The sequence below is a fragment of the Podarcis tiliguerta genome (assembly GCF_965153285.1).
Source record: "Podarcis tiliguerta genome assembly, chromosome: 10".
Taxonomy (NCBI): Eukaryota; Metazoa; Chordata; class Lepidosauria; order Squamata; family Lacertidae; genus Podarcis; species Podarcis tiliguerta.
The window spans coordinates 41,192,875-41,216,258 of record NC_139543.1 but is presented as its reverse complement, the minus strand read 5'-3'; the positions used below and the strand labels follow the sequence as shown (position 1 = coordinate 41,216,258).

The window sequence follows — 23,384 nt, the reverse complement described above, 5'->3', positions numbered from 1 at the left end:
ACAAGCAAGTTTCATTCACAAGGGTTCATTACGGCCACAGCTAGGCTGGCACACCCAGTCTTTGTGTCGTTGGGACTCAGTATCTCATGCCTTCCCATTGTGCAACTATTTCAAGAGCGGACCTTCAGCCTCTGCTGGAATTAAGCCCTTGATTATGGGAATTGAGGCGTTTTGATTTGAATAACGAAGGGAGGCTCCCCTCTGAATTCAGGTCAATTACTTCCTTTAAGGCGAATCCACCAGAGTCACCACTCTTCCACGGGGCGGGGCTCGTCCTCCTCCAGTTGCAGGAGGCGGGGCTGCTTTCAGCTCTCGCCACTTTTGCTGCTCTGTCGCCCAAGCCTACCTGGGTCTTGTCTCGTGCGCTCTCCCTCTCGCGCTGCCTCCTGCAGAGTCGCTGGTGGTGCTGAAACGAGGAATCCCCTCGCCTGTGGCTCCGTCTCGAGGCTGAGAGAGAGACGGGAGCTGTCCCTCGCCGCTGAACTCCCTGTGCAAGGCAGGCGACGAAACCGGAGACGAGGCAAGCTTTGCTGCGGCGCTGGGCGAGGAAAGAGAGACGGGCATTCCGTTCACCGGCTGCGCTGAGAGAAGCAGCAGCAGCAGCAGCAGCTGCGCTGGACGGCGCCTCTCGCTCCAGGAGGCTCCTCTGAGAGGAGCGAAGGCGCAGAGGCGCGTGAGGGAAGAAGAAGAAGGGAATTACTAGAAAGGGGAGGGAGAGCGGAAAGGAAGGTGCGGGGTAGGAATAAAAGAAGGGAAGAGGGTGGTGAAAAAGTGGAGCGAATAAGAAAAGCCGAAGGTCTTCGTGGGCAACCGGGAGGCTCCGGTGGGCGCTTGCGGGTGCGGAGAAGCAGCAGGAGCGCTTCCCGCGCCAAAAGGGCACGTGCTGAGAGCGAGCGAGTGAGCGCGCGAACTGCGGGGGCGCCTGGGGAAGTGGAAGCGCGCGCCTGCCCAGCATCTTCCGCGCTGAGGGAGAGAGAGTTGCGCCGAAGAGTTGCGCCAGGCAGCAGGCGGCCGCCTCCCTCCCAGCGAGCTTCGCCGAAGAGAAGCGCCGTCCTTCCTGAAGGCACCAGCCCTTCTTCTCCGTGGGCGCTTCCCTCCTGTTTGTCAGCGCCGGCATTCCGGGCGCCATGAGCGGCTGCCAAGCCGTCGGGGGCTTCGGCACGTGGGACTACGTGGTCTTCGGGGCCATGCTGCTCATCTCGGCGGCCATCGGCGTGTACTACGCCTTCGCGGGCGGCGGGCAGAAGAGCTCGCAGGAGTTCCTGATGGGGGGCCGCAGCATGTCGGCCTTGCCGGTGGCGCTGTCGCTGACGGCCAGCTTCATGTCGGCCGTGACGGTGCTGGGCACCCCGTCGGAGGTGTACCGCTTCGGGGCCAGGTTCAGCGTCTTCGCCATCACCTACGCGCTGGTGGTCATCCTGAGCGCCGAGGTCTTCGTGCCCGTCTTCTACCGCCTGGGCATCACCAGCACCTACGAGGTAGGAGGAGGGGACTCCCGCAGTTGGTGAACCTCCCGAGGTTGCTTTCAGTGTTAATAAGAGTTCCTTCGCAGTCAGGACCTCCGATTCTGCTCTTTGGATCATCCATTATATTTTAATATCGTATTTACAACCTGCACGCAGAAACAAATCAAGGCAGCATGCAACAAATGCATATAAAATCAGCAAAGGGCATCCATGAAAACATCAATAAATTCTAAATGGTTAAAAATAGTAAATTTACATTTTGTTTCCACATTGTAGTATATATATATATATATATATACACTCACACAATGGGGACAAAGCACAACAAACACATAAGGACTTTCCGTCTTGTAGCCCCATTTGGAAAACATTAGCTTTAAAGAGTCTTCTGAAATCTTCATGTAGAAAGCAGCCAAAGGAAAAATCAATGAAAATCCCAAAACAGTATTTGTAGATCTGTTTGCCCAGCTCTTGTGGTAAACTAGTGAAATCCAAGTGCCTGGTTTATGAATTAGGCTGCACATGTAGGTACATGTTCGTGCAAACATTTGCCAACGTACAAATCTTACTGCAGTCAACTAAAGACAACCAGCCCATGCCCTGCCACCACCACCACTCTCAAACCTCTCTCACTCAGGTAATGGGAGTTAGGAGCAAAACCCTATCTCTGAGACCATTTCCAGTTTTAGGTGATGATTTCTTGGCCCCATAGCAGCTTGATCATTTTTGCTATGGGGCTCATTTTTGCCCTCTAGGCTATATGAAGCCATTTGGAGAAGTCATTATGAGATTTGGAGTGAATTGTCATCAGTATGCTGATGGTACACAATTCTGTTTCTCTGTAAAATCTGAGTCAGGAGAAGGTGTGCAGATTCTGGATCAGTGCCTGGATGCAATGGTGGGCCGGATGAGAGACAATAAGCTGAAGTTGAATCCATCATTGTCTCCTTGTCAGGGAATTGGAGAGGTGAAAGATTGTACCCTTAAGGAGCAGTTTTGTAGTCTGGGGAAACAACAAGCAGCATTAGTGCCTTCCATCAGCTTTGAGTGGCTCAGCGTAGTGGTACCCCAGGTTAAGTACTTACTTCGTTCCAGAGGTCCGTTCTTAACCTGAAACTGTTCTTAACCTGAAGCACCACTTTAGCTAATGGGGTCTCCTGCTGCCACCGCGCTGCCGGAGCACGATTTCTGAACTCATCCTGAAGCAAAGTTCTTAACCTGAAGCACTATTTCTGGGTTAGCGGAGTTTGTAACCTGAAGCGTATGTAACCTGAAGCGTATGTAACCAGAGGTACCACTGTACAAGGATATATCAAGGAGTACCACCAAGCTACACACTTGCTCCTTAAGAGACAGAGAGTGGAACCTCATCCGGAACAGGTAACAACTTATCTTCTAGACATGAGAACCTCCCACTCAAGGAGCCTCTGTTGAGCACAGTTTATTTGCCTTCATCTAGTCCACTACTGCATTCAAATGCCGATCCAGAGCTTTCACAGCCTCTCCCAATTGAACAGGTGTGGGGGACTTTTATCCCTCCAGCTGTTGCTGAACTATAACTCCCATTATCCCTGGCCATTAGTCATACTATCTGTCAAGAGTCATCCCTGCTCATGCTTAGATTTTTTTTTTTTTGTAAAAAAAGGATGATTTAAATAGGACTTTCATACCTGAGATTCTTTGCCAACCAGCTTTTACTGATGTATTTCACATTTTTAATTTTGTTTTACTGTGTATTTTAGGCTGTATGCTGCCTTATGATATTTTATATGAAAATATAGTCTATTTAAGTAAATAAATACAAAATAAATATATAGTTGCCGTAGCAGGCAAAAGAAAATAAGGAAAATTGACTACGATCTGAGCAGTCAAATAATAAATGGAAAATCAACCCCTTTCTCCTACAGATTAATATAATCTTCTTCAATGTGAAATGAACTGTTCCTTGCCGACTACATAAAAATTGTTCATGACCGTTTTATGTATTTACTTTTACAGTATTTAGAACTTCGATTTAATAAATACCTCCGCCTGTGTGGGACAGTTCTCTTCATTATACTTACGGTAAGGACATTGATTTAGAAATCTCAGATATTGAGAAATGCACAAATCAAACTAATTGGGTGGGGCTGGCGGTGGGGCTCTCCAGGCTTCAGCGAAAGCCTGCATTCGCCCCATAGGACGCACACACATTTCCCCTTCATTTTTGGAGGGGAAAAAGTGCGTCCCATAGGGCAAAAAATAAGGTAAGCTTGACATTAGAAGCTTCAGTTGTGAGATTGTGAACAAGCTTCAATATAGTTATTTATATTAACTACAATGAGGTAGGAACATACGGGGGTAATCCTTGTGCCACTGAAATCACTGAGAGTGTTGTAACTCATTACAAGACATAAATATTTAAGGAACTGTGAAAAGAACTCTGAACTGAACATGCGCCCCAGTGGCACAATGGGTCAGTGCACCTGGCTGTTAACCAGAAGGTTGGTTGTTCAAACCCACCCAGGGGCAGGGGCGTGTAGGGTTCCATCTCTGAGGGGGGTGACAAAAAGGCACACTGCGGGGGCTCGCCCCACTGCCCCAGAGGATTGCCCCCCCCGGGTGCATGGCATGGCCGCTGTTCCGGGTGCCCATGCAGCCAGGTCTGCCACTGCCCAGGGGTAGCTGTGGGCAGGATTCCTGCATTGCAGGAGGTTGGAATAGATGACCCTGAGGTTCCCTTCCAACTCTACAATTCTATGCTACAGTGTGAAGTATTCTTCTTTTATTTATACAGTCGTACCTTGGTTTTCAAACAGCCTAGTTCTCAAACATTTTGACTCCCGAATAATCGAAACCTGGAAGTGACTGTTCCAGTTTTCGAACATTCTTTTGGAAGCCGAATGTCCAGCGGGGTTTCCACAGCTTCTGAATGGAATCAGAAGCCACGCTTTGGTTTTTGAATGTTTTGGAAGTCGAACGGACTTCCGGAACGGATTCCGTTTCACTTCCAAGGTACGACTGTATATCGTGCACAAGGTGCCTCAGTCTGCAGACCTGGCACTTCTGCAAATGTCGCATAATATTTGTTCTGCACCTATAAGGATAATTTGCAGTGGCAGCACCTATACTCTGAAACTCCTTGCCCATTGATATTGGGCAGGTACTTTTGTTGTATAGTGGAACCTTGGTTCTTGAATGCCTTGGTACTCAAACATTTCGGCTCCCAAACACCAAAAACCCAGAAGTAAGTGTTCCGGTTTTTGAACGTTTTTTGGAAATCGGATGTCCGATGCAGCTGTTGGCAATTGTTTCCAGGGCACTTGCACCAATCAGGTTTTCAAACGTTTTGGAAGTCGAAGGGACTTCCAGAATAGATTACGTTTGAGAAGTAAAGTACCACTGTACTCTGTTCAGCACTTGCTAAAAACATTTTTGTTTAAGTTAGTCTACTCAGACATGTAAATTTTAATTTGTAATATTGTTATAATAAATTTTAATATATTGCATTGTATTATGTATTATATTTTAAAACTGCTGGTTTTATTCCAATATTAAAAGGTTTTGGTTAACTTGTTTTTAGCACCTGACTTTTTTTTGGTCATTTTAATGTATATTTTATGTAAATTGTCTAGAGGTTTTGATGATTAAGTGGTATAGGAATGCTATTAAGTAAGCAAACATGGAATAGCATTGGTGGTAGAACAGAAGCCTGTGGGACATTCACAGCATGAATGCCATGGGGCTGAATGGGAATCTGCTTTCTTATAGTGATCCTGTAGAGAGGAATGGAACTACTATGGAACCCCTCTGTTACAGCACCTGCAACCCTCAGTCTCCTAGTGATCCAGTTTCCAAACCTTCTAAGTTTGTTAACCCCCTGAACAGCTTATTTAGCTGTCATCAACCTAACCCAAATTCTTATTAATGTACATTGAAACAAAGTAAAAAAATAACAATATCTAATCAACATTTACTAATCACCCATCACCGTTACCAGGAATAATAGAATGTAAACTACAACAAAATAAAACAAGACTAGCTCTGAAGCTTAAAAGTTCCAAAGTCTTTCTTGAAGCTTTTATCACTTCGCATCTTTAGAGAAAGGAAAGTGGAGTATTTGAGAGTGTTTTAAAATTGTTTAAAAAGTGAAACTGCTGCTGTATGAAGGTTTTGTTTTTAGCAATAAAATGGGATGATCTTTAAAATGTTGTGTTTGTGTCTGTATCCTCTGTTCCAGATATTATACACTGGAATTGTCATTTATGCCCCAGCCTTGGCTTTAAATCAAGGTAAGATGAATAAATGAATTTATGGTAACAGAGCTTATTCTTTAATATCTGTTATCAATTATTATATAAAGCAAGACCTATTATGAAGCCTTTGTATATTTCTGCTGACTTCAGCAATGGTTTGCCAGTCTAAAATTCCAGCATCAGAACAGCAGCTATGCTTTGAGAAGTAACTTCTGGCTAACTTTTACTTTTATTACCATACAACATAATGTTGTAAATATTCTAGGCTTAATGGACCCTAAATACTGTGGAATAATGGTTTCGTGTGGATTTTAAAGGGGGAAATGCATAAACTATGTGGTATAGTTACCTTCTTGAAAAATGTACATGGATGGTTAATTCAGATTTTTATATTTCTTGATTTATTCACTGCATTTCTAGACTAGATCCACCAAGAAGGGCAGTAGTCATATTCAAACAATAAAATCAATAACATAATAATAATTAAACCAATAAATATAAGCCAAACAGTTAAAACTATATCTATGAAACTATTTATCAAGTATATCTTTGCACCAAGGGTTCACAACTCAAATCACCAAGACAGCCATTTTTTATGTTCAATTTCTTGAATTTTATTCATTACATGTATAACCTGTCTTTCTTCCACGATGGAAGAAATACCACACAGTATTCTCAGAAAGTCTCCCATCCAGTCAATCACCAGTCTATGACCTCCTTAGTTTCAGAAAGATTTATATATCATGCATCTTTAGACCAGCCTTCCCTAGCTTGGTGCTTTCAAGATGTTTCGGACGGCAACTTCTATGGCAGCATGGCAGCTTTGGGATATGTCTTGGGACCATGGTTCTAGCCGGGAGTCTTGGTAGGCTACAAATTAGGACGATTATCAGACATCTGGCAAGCCATAAAGTGCACCCTTACAGGTCAAATTAGAATTGCCTTGGTGGAGCAGAGCAAAGTCCATCCACCCTATAATTTTGTTTCCAGCAAAAGCAAGCCAACTACCTCTGGCAGCTAATGAGCTGAGCATGATATTGGTGTCATTTAATTGTTGTTTATTGAGAGGATCAGATATCGTTGCCTCTGTGTTCAGGTTCTATTTAGTTAACATAGTCAATAGCATCTGTTGTGCAGAGTTGTTTTATGGGCATAATTCCAAACAAGCCTGTATGGAAGAATCGATCAAAGGCCAAATTGTAATTAATTACCACTAAGAATTATTTCCAGTGCTCTTTGTATCTACTGTTCAAACACCAAAATAAGCATCTATCATAAAAAAACCCTCATTCCTTTACACTTTATATTTTCTTTTCTAGTTACAGGATTTGACCTGTGGGGTGCAGTGGTTGCAACAGGAGTAGTCTGTACCTTCTATTGCACACTGGTATGTTTAAAATTCATTTTATTATTGCATATAAATATTTTAAAAATTGAATGAAAAATTTTCATAAAATTATTTGCACCCCATAAAATTATTTTATATAACACTGTGAAGGTCTTGCACAGGTGCCTGGAAGCCAGGATGGGCTGAACCCTGACAAGAGAGAGGTGCTATGAGTGGACAGTTCTCATTTCTGAGTATTAGGTGGACAACCTTTTTCTGGAGGGGTTGCTCTTCTCCTGAAGGAAGAGGTTCGTAGTCTGGTAGTACTCCTGGATTCCAACCTGCCACTGGACTCTCAGGTAGCTTCAGTGGGCAGGAGTGCTTATGCCCAGTTTAAGCTAGTTCGCTCAGTAGTCCATTCTGTAGTGACTCCCCATCCAGACTACTGCAATGTGCTCTACACGGGGCTGGCCTTGGAGACAGTTTCAAAGCCACGCCAAAGAAGGATTGGTGAGTGGTGGAGCCCTATGGGATCATATGTCATGGGTCCTGAAAGTGCTGCACTGGCTGCTCATGAGCTGTTAGGACCAATTTAAAGTTTTAGTACCAGACCCAAAGTCTTGAATGGCTGGAACACAATTACCTAAAAGAGTGCCACCCAAGGCCTTACAAGTGGTAGGGGAGGCTCTGTTGGTAGTGCTGTCTCTGGGTGCACCAAAGCTGGTGATGCTGTGTTGCCTCCACAGCCATGGAATGGCTTGGTTAGAGAAGTGCATTGATCTTGTTAGGTCCTTCAGAACATTAATTCTCCAGGGGTGGGGATGGGAGGGGTTCCCTTCTCTTCTTTTCTGATACATTTTTTTGACAAAGAAGTAATCTGGGTTGTATATTAATCTATCTGTTTTTCTCCACATAGGGTGGTCTAAAAGCAGTAGTTTGGACAGATGTTTTTCAAGTTGGAATCATGGTAGCAGGTTTTACGTCTGTGATTATACGTGCTGTGGTTGTTCAACATGGCATTGAACCAATTCTAAATGATTCCTACCATGGAGGAAGATTAAATTTCTGGGAGTAAGTTTTTATTTGTTTCAGCTACAGTATTACAGTAGAATTTGGCAACTAAACCTTAAATATATTATTTAACTTATGCATCATTATAATCAGTGTCATTTATTCTTGGTATATAGGATTAGGTTATTAGTTATAAAGCATTAGTTATAAAGCATTCATAAATAAAAAAAGGTAGAGTTTTTTGTGCAACATAAACAATATAGATATTCACTTTGCAGAAAAGGATCATTTCTAAGAAGCTTTATAATAAAGCTGCTATAATTTTGTATCACCCTTAACAATGAATGTGCTTGTGCCAAATCCTTAGATTGAAAAAATTGTTTAAAAAATCTACACTGAGTCAGGGAAAATCTTGAATAGGCCACACTGGATGCATTGTGGCAGACTAGCATTATCACTATCTAACCAACACTACTAACTAAGCCTGTACATTTCTGGTGATGAGCAGGGAACTGCAGCTGATAAGGCAGCAGCTTTGACATTTCATCCAAACACGGATGGAAGAGAGACTTATTTGAATGACTGAGCATAGCGTTGACTTCACTTCTGAGCTCACTCTGTGGTAGCAGAGCAATCCTCCTTATGCACCACCACCATTGCATCAGTGTAGTGTCAGTTGATTTACTTCTTCCAAGTAATTTGAGGTCTAGAATAGGTGACTTCTCAGTGACTCATTGCGACAGACACTTTATATACATTATCTTGTATCCTCTACATCTTGGACTCCATGTTGATTCCAGAGCAGTTTTCACTGCATCAGTCTTAAGATGTATGTTCCTTGCAACTGTGCTTTGAACCCTTGCCCATCCTGGCTATATCTAGCTGGCCACAGGGCTGGCAAGGTGCCTACTGATTGCTCCACAAGTACCTCCTGAGTTCCTCCCAGGTAGTCGTCCCCCTCCCCCCAGGCTTATGAGAGTGGCTGAGGTAGGCAGTTGCAGGAAAAAGTGACAGTGAGAGGGAGCACTACAGCCATGTGGCATTTCTCCTTCCAGCACCAGGTTGCTGAAAGACGGGGTAGGGAGTGTGCTGGTCCAGGACGGGTCATTGCTCCTGTGACTGGCAAGTTTGCCAAGGAAGCCCAAGGTGGCACTTGGGGGATGCCATCTCACTTAAACATCTCCCAAGCAAACTCATCAGGTATGGGTGTGATCTTGCCTGGGTCAACATTCCCTGCCACTTTCAATGACCTAGTGCTGAAAGGAGAATCACTGGACTGTACGAATGCATAGCTGGAAAATGGGATGCTCTGCCACCAGTCTAGGGTTGCCATATTTCAAAAAGTGAAAGTCCAAACACAAAAGTTGTTGAGCTTTTTTACAAAATAAAAAAAATAATAAAAAATTCCCAGCTATTTTCCCCCAGACACTGCTTCTGATGTATGACAACCCTACACCAGTCCAAAGCCACCATGATACAACCAATGCTCTTATTCATAAGGAACTATTGCATCTTGAATTATGTATTTCAAATAATGTGTGTGTGTTTTATTTTGTGATTAGTTGAGTTTAATATTTAACCATTGTTATTTTTTGAATTTGTTTGAGAACTTGTATATAAATTGAATGTGAACATGGAAAGAGTCTAAAGACCATTTTGTTCTGTTTCCCTCCCTTTAATTTAGTTTTAACCCTGATCCTTTGCAAAGGCATACATTCTGGACAATTATTGTAGGTGGGACTTTCACCTGGCTTGGAATATATGGAATCAACCAGTCTCAAGTTCAGCGATACATTGCCTGCAAAACCCTATTTCAAGCAAAGCTGTAAGTTTGTTATTTTGACCCACTGGCAGAATCTGTTCTTTGCAAAATGTTTCAATTTTAAATTGCATTCTTGATATAATGGGTTTAAAAAATCTAGTCATGAAAGATATAAATGACCTGTTTTCTGTTTTGTGAAGCTTGTCGAAAGCAAATATACATGAACAATTAGATTAGGGTAAATTATAGCAGTTTGTAGCTTTGTGTCTTTTTTAAAATTGTAAATGGTATAAATACTTGTGCATTTACAAATACAGCTTACTCTTGTGCAGAGCCATGCAGTAACGAATCTTGGTTTATTATATGGACAACTCCATCCTAATTATTACATCAAAGGTTACTTTGATGTAACAACAATAATAATAATTAGCACCGATTACCAATTGATTTCCTTAGGGCTGTATCCTATGGTATTGCTAATGGTAAGGCTTCCATCTATCAGTTGAACAGGGAGGGAGCAATTTTCAGCAATTTCCACCTGCCGCACAGCTCCTGTAATCTGTTTTGGAAGGTACCTCTAGATCATATTTAGGGAGGGGTGTGAAGGCCAAGGGAGTTGGAATAGCCAAAAATTGATTTTCTGCTGACAAAAGCATTACCATTGGAAATATAATTATATAAAGGTGTAAATGCTTTACTAAAGTTCTAAACACACACATTTACTTTAATTTTTTGAAAGGAATTTTGTAACAAGTACCAGATTTGCAACATGTTTCTGTACAAATTTAAGATAGAACTACATTTCTTTTATAATGTTCATTATACTAATATGTGAAAAAATGACACCAGAAAAGAACGATGCTTTTGCCTTTCAATATTGCCTTGCTATTGAAGAATGTTACAAGAAGCTAATTGCAATAAGACCAGGCCAAGTCAATTTCACCTTTTAATTTTTTTATGTAGGATCAGGGTCAGTCCTTGCTGGATCATGACTAGTGCCATGGTAACAGTAAGGGAAAAGTTGCTTTTGTTGCTTCACAGAAATGACATTCTTCACATACTTGCTTAGAATAACACTTCTAGAGAAAAGCTGTCAGGGCTTCCCGTATCTTAAAATACCATAAGCAAAGCCTTCCAACTGTACTCAGACCAGAACGCTAGCAGTTTATACTAGAGTTTGATTAAAAACAGTTGCTGCTTGCTGGAAACTACAGGAAGGGATGCAACGCCACTGAAAGATGTTCAGTCTCTATAGAAAGTGCTCCTGGTTGATCTTAGAAATAGAAATGAACAAAGAACAATAATAAGTCATTCAGTGTATTGGACCCAAGCTGTCTAGCTATCGTAGTTACTGTGAAAACGTGTAGGCTTGAAAATGTGTAGGCAGTATGTGGTGTCTGCTCAGCAATCAGAGCAAGGCATGAATGCGATTTTCAGAGGTGAGGCTCAGTAAATAGAGGCTTTGGTTTAAATGTACTCTGGTATGAATGGAAGGCACTTACATTCCCAATCCCCACCCATTTCCTTTTGCGCCCTGTCCCAGGCGTCTCTTGATCTTCATGAGTAGCTACTGGGGGCCAGGCGCACTGGGAGTTGGTATGGGAAAGAAGAGGCAGGAGAGCCCTGTTCTTGGTAACAAAGCCAATATCTCTATGAACATGCAGTGATATCAGAGCAGCAATGGCAAGCGGGAGCTCCTCCAAGTGACATGTGACAGCTTGTTTTAGCGACATGTACACAAACACACACGATTGAATGTTTTTCATTGCCTTTTTAGCTAAATAAACCAGTAAGTACATTTTAAGCTAACTAAGGTTCTATTTTCTTTGGCTGCCAAAGAGGAAGCGAGTTCAGGTACAGTGCAGCACACAATTACACAATACTATAACTGTGATTTACCAGGTACTTCCCAAGATTAAAAATGTTGTTATTTCCTCATAGATCTCTTTATATAAACCTCTTGGGACTATGGGCAATTCTTGCATGTGCAGTGTTATCTGGATTAGCAATGTACTCCATTTATAAGGATTGTGACCCTTGGACAGCAAAATGTGTTTCAGCACCAGACCAGGTTTCGTATTTAACTTTCTAATACATATAGAATATTGTCATACATATATATACTTTAGAAGAGCAAAAGAAAGTACTGTATTAGCATTGTAGTTTTTGGTTTGGCACTGAGATGTGATGTTGACTACATGGGCTTACTAGGTGAAGTCACAAGACCACTCATTGGAAAGAAGGGCAGGGCCAGCCAAATACATTTTGCTGCCTGAGGCAAAGAGAAAAAAATATTTGCTCCTGTTCCCCCTACTCCAAGTAAATCTTACTACAACAATAGCAATGGGATAGTGTCCTTCAGCACATCTGAAAGGAGCAGGTTGGTTTTGTTATTTGGCACACATAGTTCCGATTTCTGACAGAAAGGAATGGCCAAGAGGCTCAGGAGAAATAGGTAGCTGCTGCTGCTGCTTCTCCCTACCATTTGCTGCCTTAGGCAGTTGCCTCACTCTGGCTAATGGTAGGGCCAGCCCTGAAGAAAGAATGGCATTACATATTTGGAGCCAGTGTCCTCAAAAGATCTTGCATAATTCAATACATGAATGAATGCTATTCTAGGTTTCAATTCCAATTTTGTACCTAACTTCTTGTGCTGGGAAAAAAGATTTAAATTGAATATGTATTTAAGCTTAGAGAAATGATAAAGAATGAAGATAGTGAAAGTTACAAAAATGAGGGGAAGACAACAAAACTGAAATGATTCTATAACAAAATTGAAATGATTTTATAATTTATATGTATATTGCTTTTTTCAGCTCATGCCATATTTGGTATTGGATATTCTACGTGATTTTCCAGGTGTGCCAGGACTTTTTGTGGCTAGTGCCTATAGCGGAACATTAAGGTAAATTACTCCTGAATCCATTGGAGTAAGGGGGAAATGTTCTTAATGAATTCAGATGACTACAGTAACCTTTATAAAATTAATCAGTGGATTAATCAATATAGGCTTCAATCTTCTACCCACTTCCCTGAGAATAAGGGAATCCTTCTGGGAGAGATATATCGGCTGCAATCCTGTATACTAACATTTGGAAGTAAGCCCCACCTAACATAGCTGTATTTGCTCCAAGTAAATAAATGCATATAAATAAATAAATATAGGAAGTGCTTTTTTCTGGGGGTGCTCAAGGGTACACAGTACCGTCACCTTCCCCAAATTTTAACAATATGGCACTTACTGTAATGGTGAGTACTGGCACCTTTTTTTCTTTTTCTTTCTAAAAGCGCTTAATATTGGGTTAATTGATGGAAGCTTATTTCAGTTGGAGAGAGCTTATTTTACTCAGTGTGGATGTGAGCACTGAGACTATATTACTGCTGATCTGTTACTGTTAATAAGGCAAAAGTTGATGATATAGGATTTGCAGAGAAATAAAGCTGTTTTATCTGCTTAAGAATTGCCTTACTGAGATTCCACTGAAACTTATGATACCACTCAGAAACAAAGGTTTGTAGTTATAGCCTCTCCTGATATCACTTGTAGATCACATTCACTGCTTCATTATTCTGCTAGTTATTAATGTGCTAGTGAAACACTATTCTGAGCAGGTACAAAATTAAAATGTACTATATTTCATCTTCCTTAGTACAGTGTCCTCTAGCATCAATGCTTTAGCTGCTGTGACTGTAGAAGACCTCATTAAACCTTACCTCAGATCACCCACTGAAAAGAAATTATCTTGGATTTCTATGGGGATGAGTAAGTCTTTATCTTTTCAAGCTTCAGGAGCCAAGTCTTTATTTTCTTCTCAGATATTATGGCGTTTATAGTTTCCATTAATGTTGATAAAGTTAACATTATATTACTCTAACATGTTTTTATAGGTAACTTTTAAATATAATTAAATAAATTTATTTAAATGAACTATTAGAATAATCAAGGTTGTTGTATTATCAACTGTCTTACAGAATTATCTTGCTTCTTGCTATTAAGCAGGTACACAAGCCTATTCATATCACCTATTAAATATAGTACAATTGGCTGTACAATCAGAAAATTAAGCAAGCAGGGCTTGCAAGCAGATATCCAATGCTGAAATTTAGTAATTTACAGTACAACACTATGCATATTTGCTCAGAACAGTGGCAGACTTTGGGCTTTGAAATTTCAGCGGTGCCTTGCGCAATGCCAAAATTTGGTGCACCTCTACCTTCTGTTCTCAGTCATTGTTGCAGCGCCCCCTATGGCACCCTCTTGGCTTAGTGACCCCCTCTGCTCAGAAGTAAGTGCCATTTTGCTCAATGGTGCATCTGTCGGTGCCATCTTAGGGGCCGTAGGCACTAGCGGAGGAAGAGTGTGAGGGGAGTGCCCTGCCCCCAGCAGCGCGATCCCCAGGGTGCCATTGTGGCTGCCCCCCCCTCGCTGGGTGCCCCGCCCCTGCGGGCATCGCACCCCGCCCCCAGGATGTGCACCAGCCCTGCCCCCACCTGCTCTCCGCCCCCAGTGTTGGAGCATGAAGCTCCGCCACTGGCCGTAGGAAGTGGTGTATGTGCTGCTCTGTCAGCAAAGATGAGGTCTGTTGATGGGACAACACCTATGTCACCCAAAGGCCAGCGTGAATTACCTGTTGCCAGCATTATATCGGTGGTGTGGCATGACGTCCCAGGAGCATGGCATGTTGGAGGGGCTATGAATCTGCAGGATGCAGAACCCCTTGTTACCCTGACACATTCAGAAAACAGTCCCCAAACTTCATTATTCCTAGGGCTGCCATTGTTAGATTTTTGGGGTACAGGCCTGTCCTCTTGCATTCTGTAAAGCTCTGTGGACATTGATGGTGCTCTAGTAATACCAAATAACTAATATACTATTATTATTACTACTGCTGTTGCTGCTGCTGCTACTAACAACTGCAGCAGCAGTACCAACAGGAGATTGCAATGGGCATGAAGTATAATATGGATGTGATATGTAAAGGCAGCATTAGTACACCAGGATTATATCTAACATTCCTGAAGTTTTGGAATGTTGTTGCTTGTTTCCGGTGGGCACAGTAGCTCATATAGATGAATGTGTGGCTAGCACAAACTACTAGTTTGCCTCACTGCAGCATTAGTGCATGGCTGTCACTCCCTGACTGCAAATTATAGGTGTGCGATGGTGGATAGTGAATCATGAAAATATCAAGCATTTATAAATCATTTGAGGACAGTGAACTCATCTATAGACAGCAATCTCCTTAGAGGATTAGATGAGGAATGTAAATGATTCATGTTGTGAACTTAACTACTAATACTCTAATTTACTTTGTAAGGACTAGTATTTCAAAAACTTAATTTCCAGTGGTGTCGCTTTGTAGGTTTTGAAATGTTTTTATGTGATTTTTTCCCAAAGCAAACAAGAACATTATCTTTTGTGGATTGTGTTTATTCCTAGATAGAATCCTAGCTGTTTTGTTATCAACCATTGATTTGCTATCAAGAGTCAGTGAAACAAAACCCACAGGGCAAAACCTGCAGTGAGCGTTCTATAAATCTTGTGCAACACTTCAACACTTCTAGTTTTTAATGGGTGCAAACTAAATTCACGGTTCGTGGATTGTAGGTGCAGAATTCTATAGGTGCCATTTGACGTTTCTGTATGTATCACTCATTTAGGTCTATTATATGGTGGAGTGTGTATTGCGATGGCTGCCTTGGCATCTCTTCTAGGAGGTTTGTTACAGGTAGGCGATTAATAATTTCTCAGTTCACATTAATTGACTGGAAGAACAGGACAAACCAATGGATTAAGTTTTATTCTTTATACTCCAAACTGCTTACTTAGGCAAAAGCCTTAAATTAGATCAAGTAATATAAGAAAATGGAGGGCTGCAGCTAACTTGTTTTAAGATTGCAAACTTATATTCAGTCTAGAGCACGCTACTTTTCATTTCATACTGGTGGGCCAATGTATCAAAATCCATGAATGCTATAAAAAGCGGATACTGAAATCAGTGGGACATTACGATAAAAGGCCAAACTATAACAGTAGTAGATTGGCTTTTAAAAGCCCCTTTTGACTCTCCTATTATATTCAAATGGATTTAGAACAATTGGTCCATAGTTACTATGATTAAGCTAATTTATTACAAAAGAATGCACATAACCAGCCGAACAGATTTGTATAAAAATGGTTTTTTTTTTTTTGCAATGTTTTGGAACAGTAAGTTTAATGATAATGTTCAAGCTTATGTTACTCTCAAGCTACTGTAACACTCTTGAGTATGTTTTCATCTTCAGTTTATTTCATTCATTCATTCATTTTTTAAAAAAGGTAAACAAAAACTTCCAGGAGGGCTTGATAGAAAGGGGCAAAGGGGCACTTGGCAAGAACCCTTTCTCTACATGTCATATCCCTGCTCTAAATCACATGTCCCCTAAATGGCTTTTGGCACCAATGGTGGCTAATGAAAGTTAAGCATAACCTGTCACTTCCAATTCTCTTTATCAACTATGCCTTCTTGAAGCAATGTTTAACCTGTTACTTTCACCTGCATACGTCAGCAGTAGTATTTATTCAGGATGTCTAGAAAGTGATTACAAGGAAGCTAAATATTGGTTTTCATTTTCTTAATGTTCAGCAGCACTGTTTTTGAGGACTGATATTTCTAGTTTTACTCTTTCCTCAGGCAGCTCTCAGTATATTTGGCATGGTTGGTGGACCTCTCCTGGGACTGTTTTCTTTGGGCATCCTTTGTCCTTTTGCCAATCCTGTGGTAAGTGTTCTTCCTGTATTTTATTTATGACAGAAGAGCAGCCTGTTGTATGTATGCTTGTATAGATAAATATATGTATCTATTTTCTATGCAACCTTTTTGATCCCAAAAGGTCCCTATGGTGAAATGCAAAATGAATTTAAATTGTAAACACATACACACATGAGCAAGCAATCAAGCAAGCCAGAACAAAGGGAACACATAAGCTTGACAAAGGTCAGGCTAACAATATCAGCATTTAGCCTGAAAAACCTGTATCACATATGAAGGATTGCCTCTGCCCAGTATACCTGAAGGAGCATCTCCACCCTCATCGTTCTGCCCGGAAGCTGAGGTCCAGCACTGAGGGCCTTCTGGCGGTTCCCTCGCTGTGAGAAGCAAAGCTACAGGGAACCAGGCAGAGGGCCTTCTCAGTAGTGGTGGCCGCCCTGTGGAACGCCCTCCCATCAGATGTCAAAGGGATAAACAACTACCTGACATTTAGAAGACATCTGAGCGCAGCCCTGTTCAGGGAAGTTTTTAATGTGTGATATTTTAATGTATTTTTAATCTTCGTTGGAAGCTGCTCAGAGTGGTTGAGGAGACCCAGCCAGATGGGTGGGTACAAATAATAAATTATTATTATTATTTGTCTTAGGTGTCTACAGCCCTAAATGTGTGACTAATAGAATGTGTAGTTTAACCCTAAGTGGATTTCTTTCCTGTGTTTTGAAATAACAATGGAGCATGGGGGATAATACGGGTTGCTTTTATTTCTCTCATCTTTCCCTTTTCTTTAAAGTTTCAATAAGATTGATCTTTCTGTTTTATAGGGTGCATTTGTAGGTCTCGTGGGGGGATTTACAGCTTCCCTTTGGGTTGGAATTGGAGCTCAGATATACCCTCCACTTCCCAGTACTGCCATGCCATTAAATCTTTCAACGGTAGGCTGCAACATAAGCACCCTAGGCACAGAAAACTACTGGAATGGCTCCTTAGAAATTCAAGCTAATGAGAGGTAAATAGTAGATCTGTCAAATGTTATTTGTTGCTGATAAATGTTACTGTTATTTGCCCCATAGCATCTGATCAAAATGCAATCACATTAGAAGTTTTTTTCTGTTTATATTGTTGGGAGGCGAATAAGGACTTTGTTTTGCAAATCACACACACAGAAAATGCTGAGCTTTGTTTTCATATGTTACTACTGCATTTATCTCATATATGTACGGTAAACCTTAAGAGCGCTTATCATCATCATCAATAATTAAAAAGAGTAAGATAATTAAAAACAGTTAAAAACGCAAATACAACAAATACATTTAAAACAAGACTAAAACTCTAACAAGTGGACATGCATAGTAAAGACCCATTTATCCAGTTGGATAAAGCCTGTTGGATCAAAAATGTATAAAATTGCTAGGTTTTGACTGAAGTCTTTCTCTGGATGTTCAGTTTTGATTATTGCATATTGTTGATGTTTAATTTGTATTATTTATCCCTGTTTGAAAACCTCTTAACAACAACATTTAAATTAAATAAGGAATATGTATCAGTTTCCATTTTCAGATTTACACTGTAGAAAAATAACAATATATCTATCTGTTTCCCCCCTGCAGACCTGCCATTGCAGATTATTGGTATTCCTTATCTTATCTGTACTTTAGCACAATTGGAACCCTGGTCACAGTTGCTGTGGGAATAGTTGTCAGCCTTTCGACAGGTATGTTAATTGGTTGTGATTTTATTGAAGTAAAGATTATTTTCTAAAAAAAACTGAACTCTCACATCTCTATATAAACAGCTCCTTCGGTTAGCTAAAAAGAAGGCCTTCTACCAAGTGGACTGACAAAGGTAGAATGCCTCATCGCTCTTTTGTCCACTTGCTGAGTTTCCATCGTGGCACAGAAGGATATTTCATTTCTCTGCAGGTAGCATAGCAACCAAGCAGGCTGGCAGATGACAGACCTTTCTGATTCAGCTAGGGATGGAAGAAGGCCTCATTTTTCCATTTGCTCTGTATTTGTCACATGCAACACTGTTTCTGTTGCTCTGCAGTTCATCTTTCACCCAAAACTGCATTATTTGTTTCACTGATATGGTGAAATTGGGTAAAGTATATAATTTACATAATTACTTAAGTTACATTGTCATTTCATTATTCCACTTCATTAATTTCAGTGCAAAGGAAAAGCAATGCAAATAGAGGGAAAATATGTAATTACAAGTCTTTTGTGAACTAAAAGAAACAACAGCAGCAAATACTGATAATTTTTGAAGGATTTATTTATTTTCTGCATAAGTGAACATTGGCAATTTCCACTCCAGTTTGTTTTCATCAGAATTCTCTGACAATCCTTGTCATTACTCTTGATTTGGTTCTTGCCTAATCTGTTATGTTGCTGTTTTTTGTTACCTGTTAGTGTTTATAACTTTTAAAGTTACTGTTTTATTCATGTAAATCACATTGGATGTCCCTGTTTTAAACAGAAAGCCAAGGTATATATATATTTCAAGAATAAATTAATTTTATTTATAATTTATTAATTTTATTTCTATCCTAGCTTTCCTCCAAGGAGCTCAAGGCAGAATATATTGTTCTCCCCCACATAAACATTATTTGTAATAATCTCTGTGCTTTGGATGGGCCTCTTTATCCTGGCTGAGATTTTCAGGACCACTCTATTTTTGTGATTCTACCTTTTGTAAATTATTTTTAATGTTGCATTTAAAATTGCTATAACCTGCACTGGGAGCTTAGGGTGAAGTATGGGTAATAAATTAAAGTAATAATAATAACTACTAATTGGATGTTTTTCAGGAGGATTACGGCAGACCGTGGATCGGAAATTCATGCTCACCAAAGAGGACTTTTTGTCTAATTTCTCGTTTTTGAAACCTAAACAAGTAAGTTTAGTTTTCTATTTCGTTCTTCTTGGGCAGTAAAAGATCCATGTTTATTAGGATCTACATTTTATCCTAGTAAGTGGGGAGGGATATTTGGAGATTTTCTTGAGGGTGTATCATTGTTCCCAGATGGTAGCCATCATGAATGAACGAACTTCACTAAAAGCATGTGGTGGGAAGGGGAATGGAATGGAACAGAATGAAGTAACCATGGCTGGTTACCTAGCTCGAAGCCAGAACCAGGAGGACTTAACATTGCAACATTTTACTAAAGTTCCCACTGACAGTCTTATATAGATCAGCAAATATACTGTGCCATGAATGTTCATAAGCAGGTGTTTTCTGTATCAGATACTTGATGTAATTTGGATATTTCAACCTTATATGTATTGATTTTCATGTGATATTTTTATTTACATGCAGAGTAATACAAAGGTGGGAAAGGGGGATAACCAAAGGCAAACAAAGTACCCTTTCCTGTGCCCAGCTGCACTCCCTGTGACTGAGTGGAAAGTGTGCATATTTAGAAATAGAGGGAGCTGTCTTATGCCAAGTCTGAGGCTGGTTCATCTAGCTCAGAATTGTTTCTCAGCCATATCTGAAGGCAACAAAGATTCAACTTGGGACATTTTGCATGCTAAGTATGTGCACTACCATTATCAAGGCCAGACCACCCATGGGGCAAGCAGAAAATCCACAAGCAGAATCGACTGGGGCAGTTGATTCCAGATGTTGATCTTTCTTCCCCCCTTGTTCTTGATGTAGATCTTCCCTCATTTCTTCTCCCCTCATGGGTAGAAGACTGCCATTTTGGGGTCTGCCTCAAGTGTCAGGGGAGCCCTGACCATGAAGCTGCATTTCCCCTTCCTATTGCTTCTATTCATTAATGGGAAGGAATTAAACTGCCTCAGTTTGTCCCCCACTGTCAAGGGAATGGAAGGGCATTGGACCTTGCAGATACACAGTGTCCTGGCATGACCCCAAGATGACCTCTTTTTGTAATGGCTACAGACTTTTTCCACAGCCATATGGAGGAGTCCTGAAAAATCAGATCCAAGATAATATTTTCCTGCCATCAGAGAGGGAGACTTGATGCCCTCCCAGGAAATATTCTTTGTGAAACCTGGGAAGACCTTGAAGTGTGGAGTTCATGTCGTACTGTGTTTATATTTGTAAAAATATTCCTGTGTTAGCTGTAATCATGTAGTGAGCAAGTTGTCAGCAGCACAGTGAACCAAACAGTACTGCTAGACATCTGGAGAAGCAGGAGAAGGCCATTTTTGCTTTGTCATGTGTCCATGAAGTGAACACCTGTACACAGTACAGTGGTACCTCGCAAGACGAATGCCTCGCAAGACAAAAAACTCGCAAGACGAAAGAGTTTTTCATTTTCTGAGTTGCTTTGCAAGACGAATTTCCCTATGGGCTTGCTTCGCAAGACGAAAACGTCTTGCGTCTTTTTTTTAAAACCGTCAATGCATTCCTATGGGAAACCGTCAATGCACAGTGGTGCTTCGCAAGACAAAAAAAATCACAAGACGAAAAAACTCGCAGAACGAATTAATTTCGTCTTGCGAGGCACCACTGTATATCATTAGACAGTAGCAATGCAGGAAATTGTCATGTGGCCCACTACAAAAACATATAAGGAAGAAATACAAAGGATGAGCTTATATATGGCCATAATTTTCCTGTGTAGGTGAAAATAAATCAAAACAAAAAACCACCAAAATGCGTATGTCATATAGAAGATTATGTAAGGAGTTTATTGCCATGATTATACAAAATTTGGAAGAGATATCAAACCACATGCAAGAAATTTATACCCTATCTAGTGAGTTTGTCAAAAGTTTAGTTGGTAAAAATATTGAAGATTCTTCAAATATATTTATTTACTGTAATCATAAACAGGCGTTGTATGGGGCTCCAGTGTTTTTCCATCAAAGACACTGATCAGGCTCAAACCATTGTTAGTTTTAACAATGGTGCAGGCAACATGAGATGCTCCTAGGCCAATCCATGTGTCTAAATATGTATATTATTAAAGAAACAGCTGTGGCAGTGTGGTACAGAAATATCTTTCTTATGAGAATATTCTTGCTTTAGTGTAAAATGGTATATCGGAATTACATAAGGAACCAAAGCTGCTAAAGAATGATCTGTAACATAACCCTTTGGGAAGGCAGAACCTGTCAAACAAGTTTCGCTAACAGTAGTTTTGTGCAATGCTTTTTGTTGCAAATAAATCTACTAGGCTTCCTTGTCTAATCCACCAACAGAATTAAAACAGAGAAATAGCTCTCTCTAGCGGTCATATATCGTAAAGCTCATGCAAAGAGTCTATTATTATGTCATCTTTTCTCACCACTGTTGGCCTGAACAATAAAAGTAATTTCTTTTTATGCCTGGTGAAAATAGTCTCTGGGTGGAATTTAAGAAAATAGGTTGTTTGCCTTAAAAAAGCTCAACTTTTGTGTCCTGAATTTAACTTCTAGAAATAGGGCAACCCTATTTTATGTTATTTGTACCAGTGTTTCTAAAGCAATGGGAAGGGAAGGGCAGCTTTACAGCAACTTTCATCCATAATGGGTGACGACAAAGATCCTTCTATTTTCTCAAGATTTAAAACGTATTGTTATTTTAACGTGGTGTAATTTATTATATTTTATTTTGGTTGCTGCATTTTATTATGTTTTTGTAAAACACCCTGGAAGCATAGGAAGGACATAAATCATTATATATTTATAACAAAAGCTTTACTCCTCAAAGTAAAATACTATTTTTTCCCCCAGGATGAGAAAATCAAAGTTTTAAACTGGAAACCATTCCCTGTGACAGATGAAGGAACTGACAATCCAGCTTTCAATCATATTGAAATGGATTTCACAGATAGTAAGGAAAAAGTCAACGGTGCTCATATATGAAAATCATCTTGGACTCTTCGTTGAAGTTGGCAGCTACTTGACATTTATGCTTATGAATGGAGAACAAAATTTAACTAATGACCCCCCCCCCCACAATAGTCATTACTACTGTGAGACATTTTATTTGCCCACCCTATCCAGGACTTCGGACAAATCCTACCTGAACTTCACACCATCTTGAAGGAAGTAATATATTGGACAATATGTAACTGAAAAAAGTGGAAGTACTGAGAAGCAAATTTTGGAAATTAAAATGTAATTCAATATGCAATGAGAACTGACTTGTGGATATACCTGACCATTTCACTTACCTACTTCAAGTTGCAGTCTTGTGCACAATTACTTGGGTGTAAGCTTCAATAACCGAATGTTATGGTAGCATCTTCCACAATATGCTACACTCCAGATTTTGTTGTCTTTTGTATGCTCTTCCCTCCTTTTCTCTTTTGCATCCTATTCCATTCACTCTGCTGTCTTGGTAAACTACTTCTTCCCTCTTTGCCTTGTACATTCAACCTTTCTGTCATAATCCACACAATTTGATGTTCTCCAGATGTCCCCCCTGCACAGGTGAAAACTGCCCCAATTCCTCTTATCAGTGCTGCCATTACATATTTTGCTGTTACAACATTAGCATTCAATGCTTCTAAAAAGAAGTCTAATTCTACTTCTTCATCTTAAGAAAATAAGCCTTATTCATTAAAATCCCTTTTTATAACCTTCATTCTGTTTGTCCTCCTCCTCATTGCCTGACCTCACAATAAGATCTACTGTTCCCAAATCTTATTTATATTTATATATTCCTTGTCTTCAACATTAATAATTGTATTTTATATTTTACTCTGTGCAATTTTGACTACACTTTATGTCAAATATGATGTGCTTCTCATTCAAAGTGAATATTTGAGCTTCATTTGAAACTCTCTGGGATGCTGAATATTTTGCCCTTCAGTTGTGGTTAGATTTTGCAAAATTTAATAAAAGACCTTCATTGTCTCTGTTTACATGGACT

The 23,384-nt window shown here is 40.3% G+C and overlaps 1 protein-coding gene across 1 annotated transcript; it reads left to right on the top strand.

The window, feature by feature from the left end:
* Positions 1 to 324: 324 nt before the first annotated feature.
* Positions 325 to 23,368, top strand: LOC310658522 (sodium-coupled monocarboxylate transporter 1-like). The gene is made up of 15 exons (XM_083400558.1): positions 325 to 1,478; positions 3,465 to 3,530; positions 5,686 to 5,737; positions 7,021 to 7,088; positions 7,945 to 8,099; positions 9,724 to 9,864; positions 11,743 to 11,872; positions 12,618 to 12,706; positions 13,452 to 13,564; positions 15,463 to 15,530; positions 16,476 to 16,562; positions 17,375 to 17,559; positions 18,161 to 18,264; positions 19,363 to 19,448; positions 22,241 to 23,368. The coding sequence occupies exons 1-15, from the start codon at positions 1,128 to 1,130 to the stop codon at positions 22,370 to 22,372; spliced, it is 1,827 nt and encodes a 608-aa protein (XP_083256684.1). The 5' UTR covers positions 325 to 1,127; the 3' UTR covers positions 22,373 to 23,368.
* Positions 23,369 to 23,384: the final 16 nt, after the last annotated feature.

What these genes read in the sequence shown, in the direction of transcription:
- LOC310658522 (XM_083400558.1), top strand. Translation starts at nt 1,128, where the DNA reads ATGAGCGGCTGCCAAGCCGTCGGGGGCTTCGGCACGTGGGACTACGTG. An exon ending in AGCCTTGGCTTTAAATCAAG is followed by an intron (nt 5,738 to 7,020) that starts GTAAGATGAATA and finishes TTTCTTTTCTAG; the next exon opens with TTACAGGATTTGACCTGTGG. An exon ending in GAAATTCAAGCTAATGAGAG is followed by an intron (nt 17,560 to 18,160) that starts GTAAATAGTAGA and finishes TCCCCCCTGCAG; the next exon opens with ACCTGCCATTGCAGATTATT.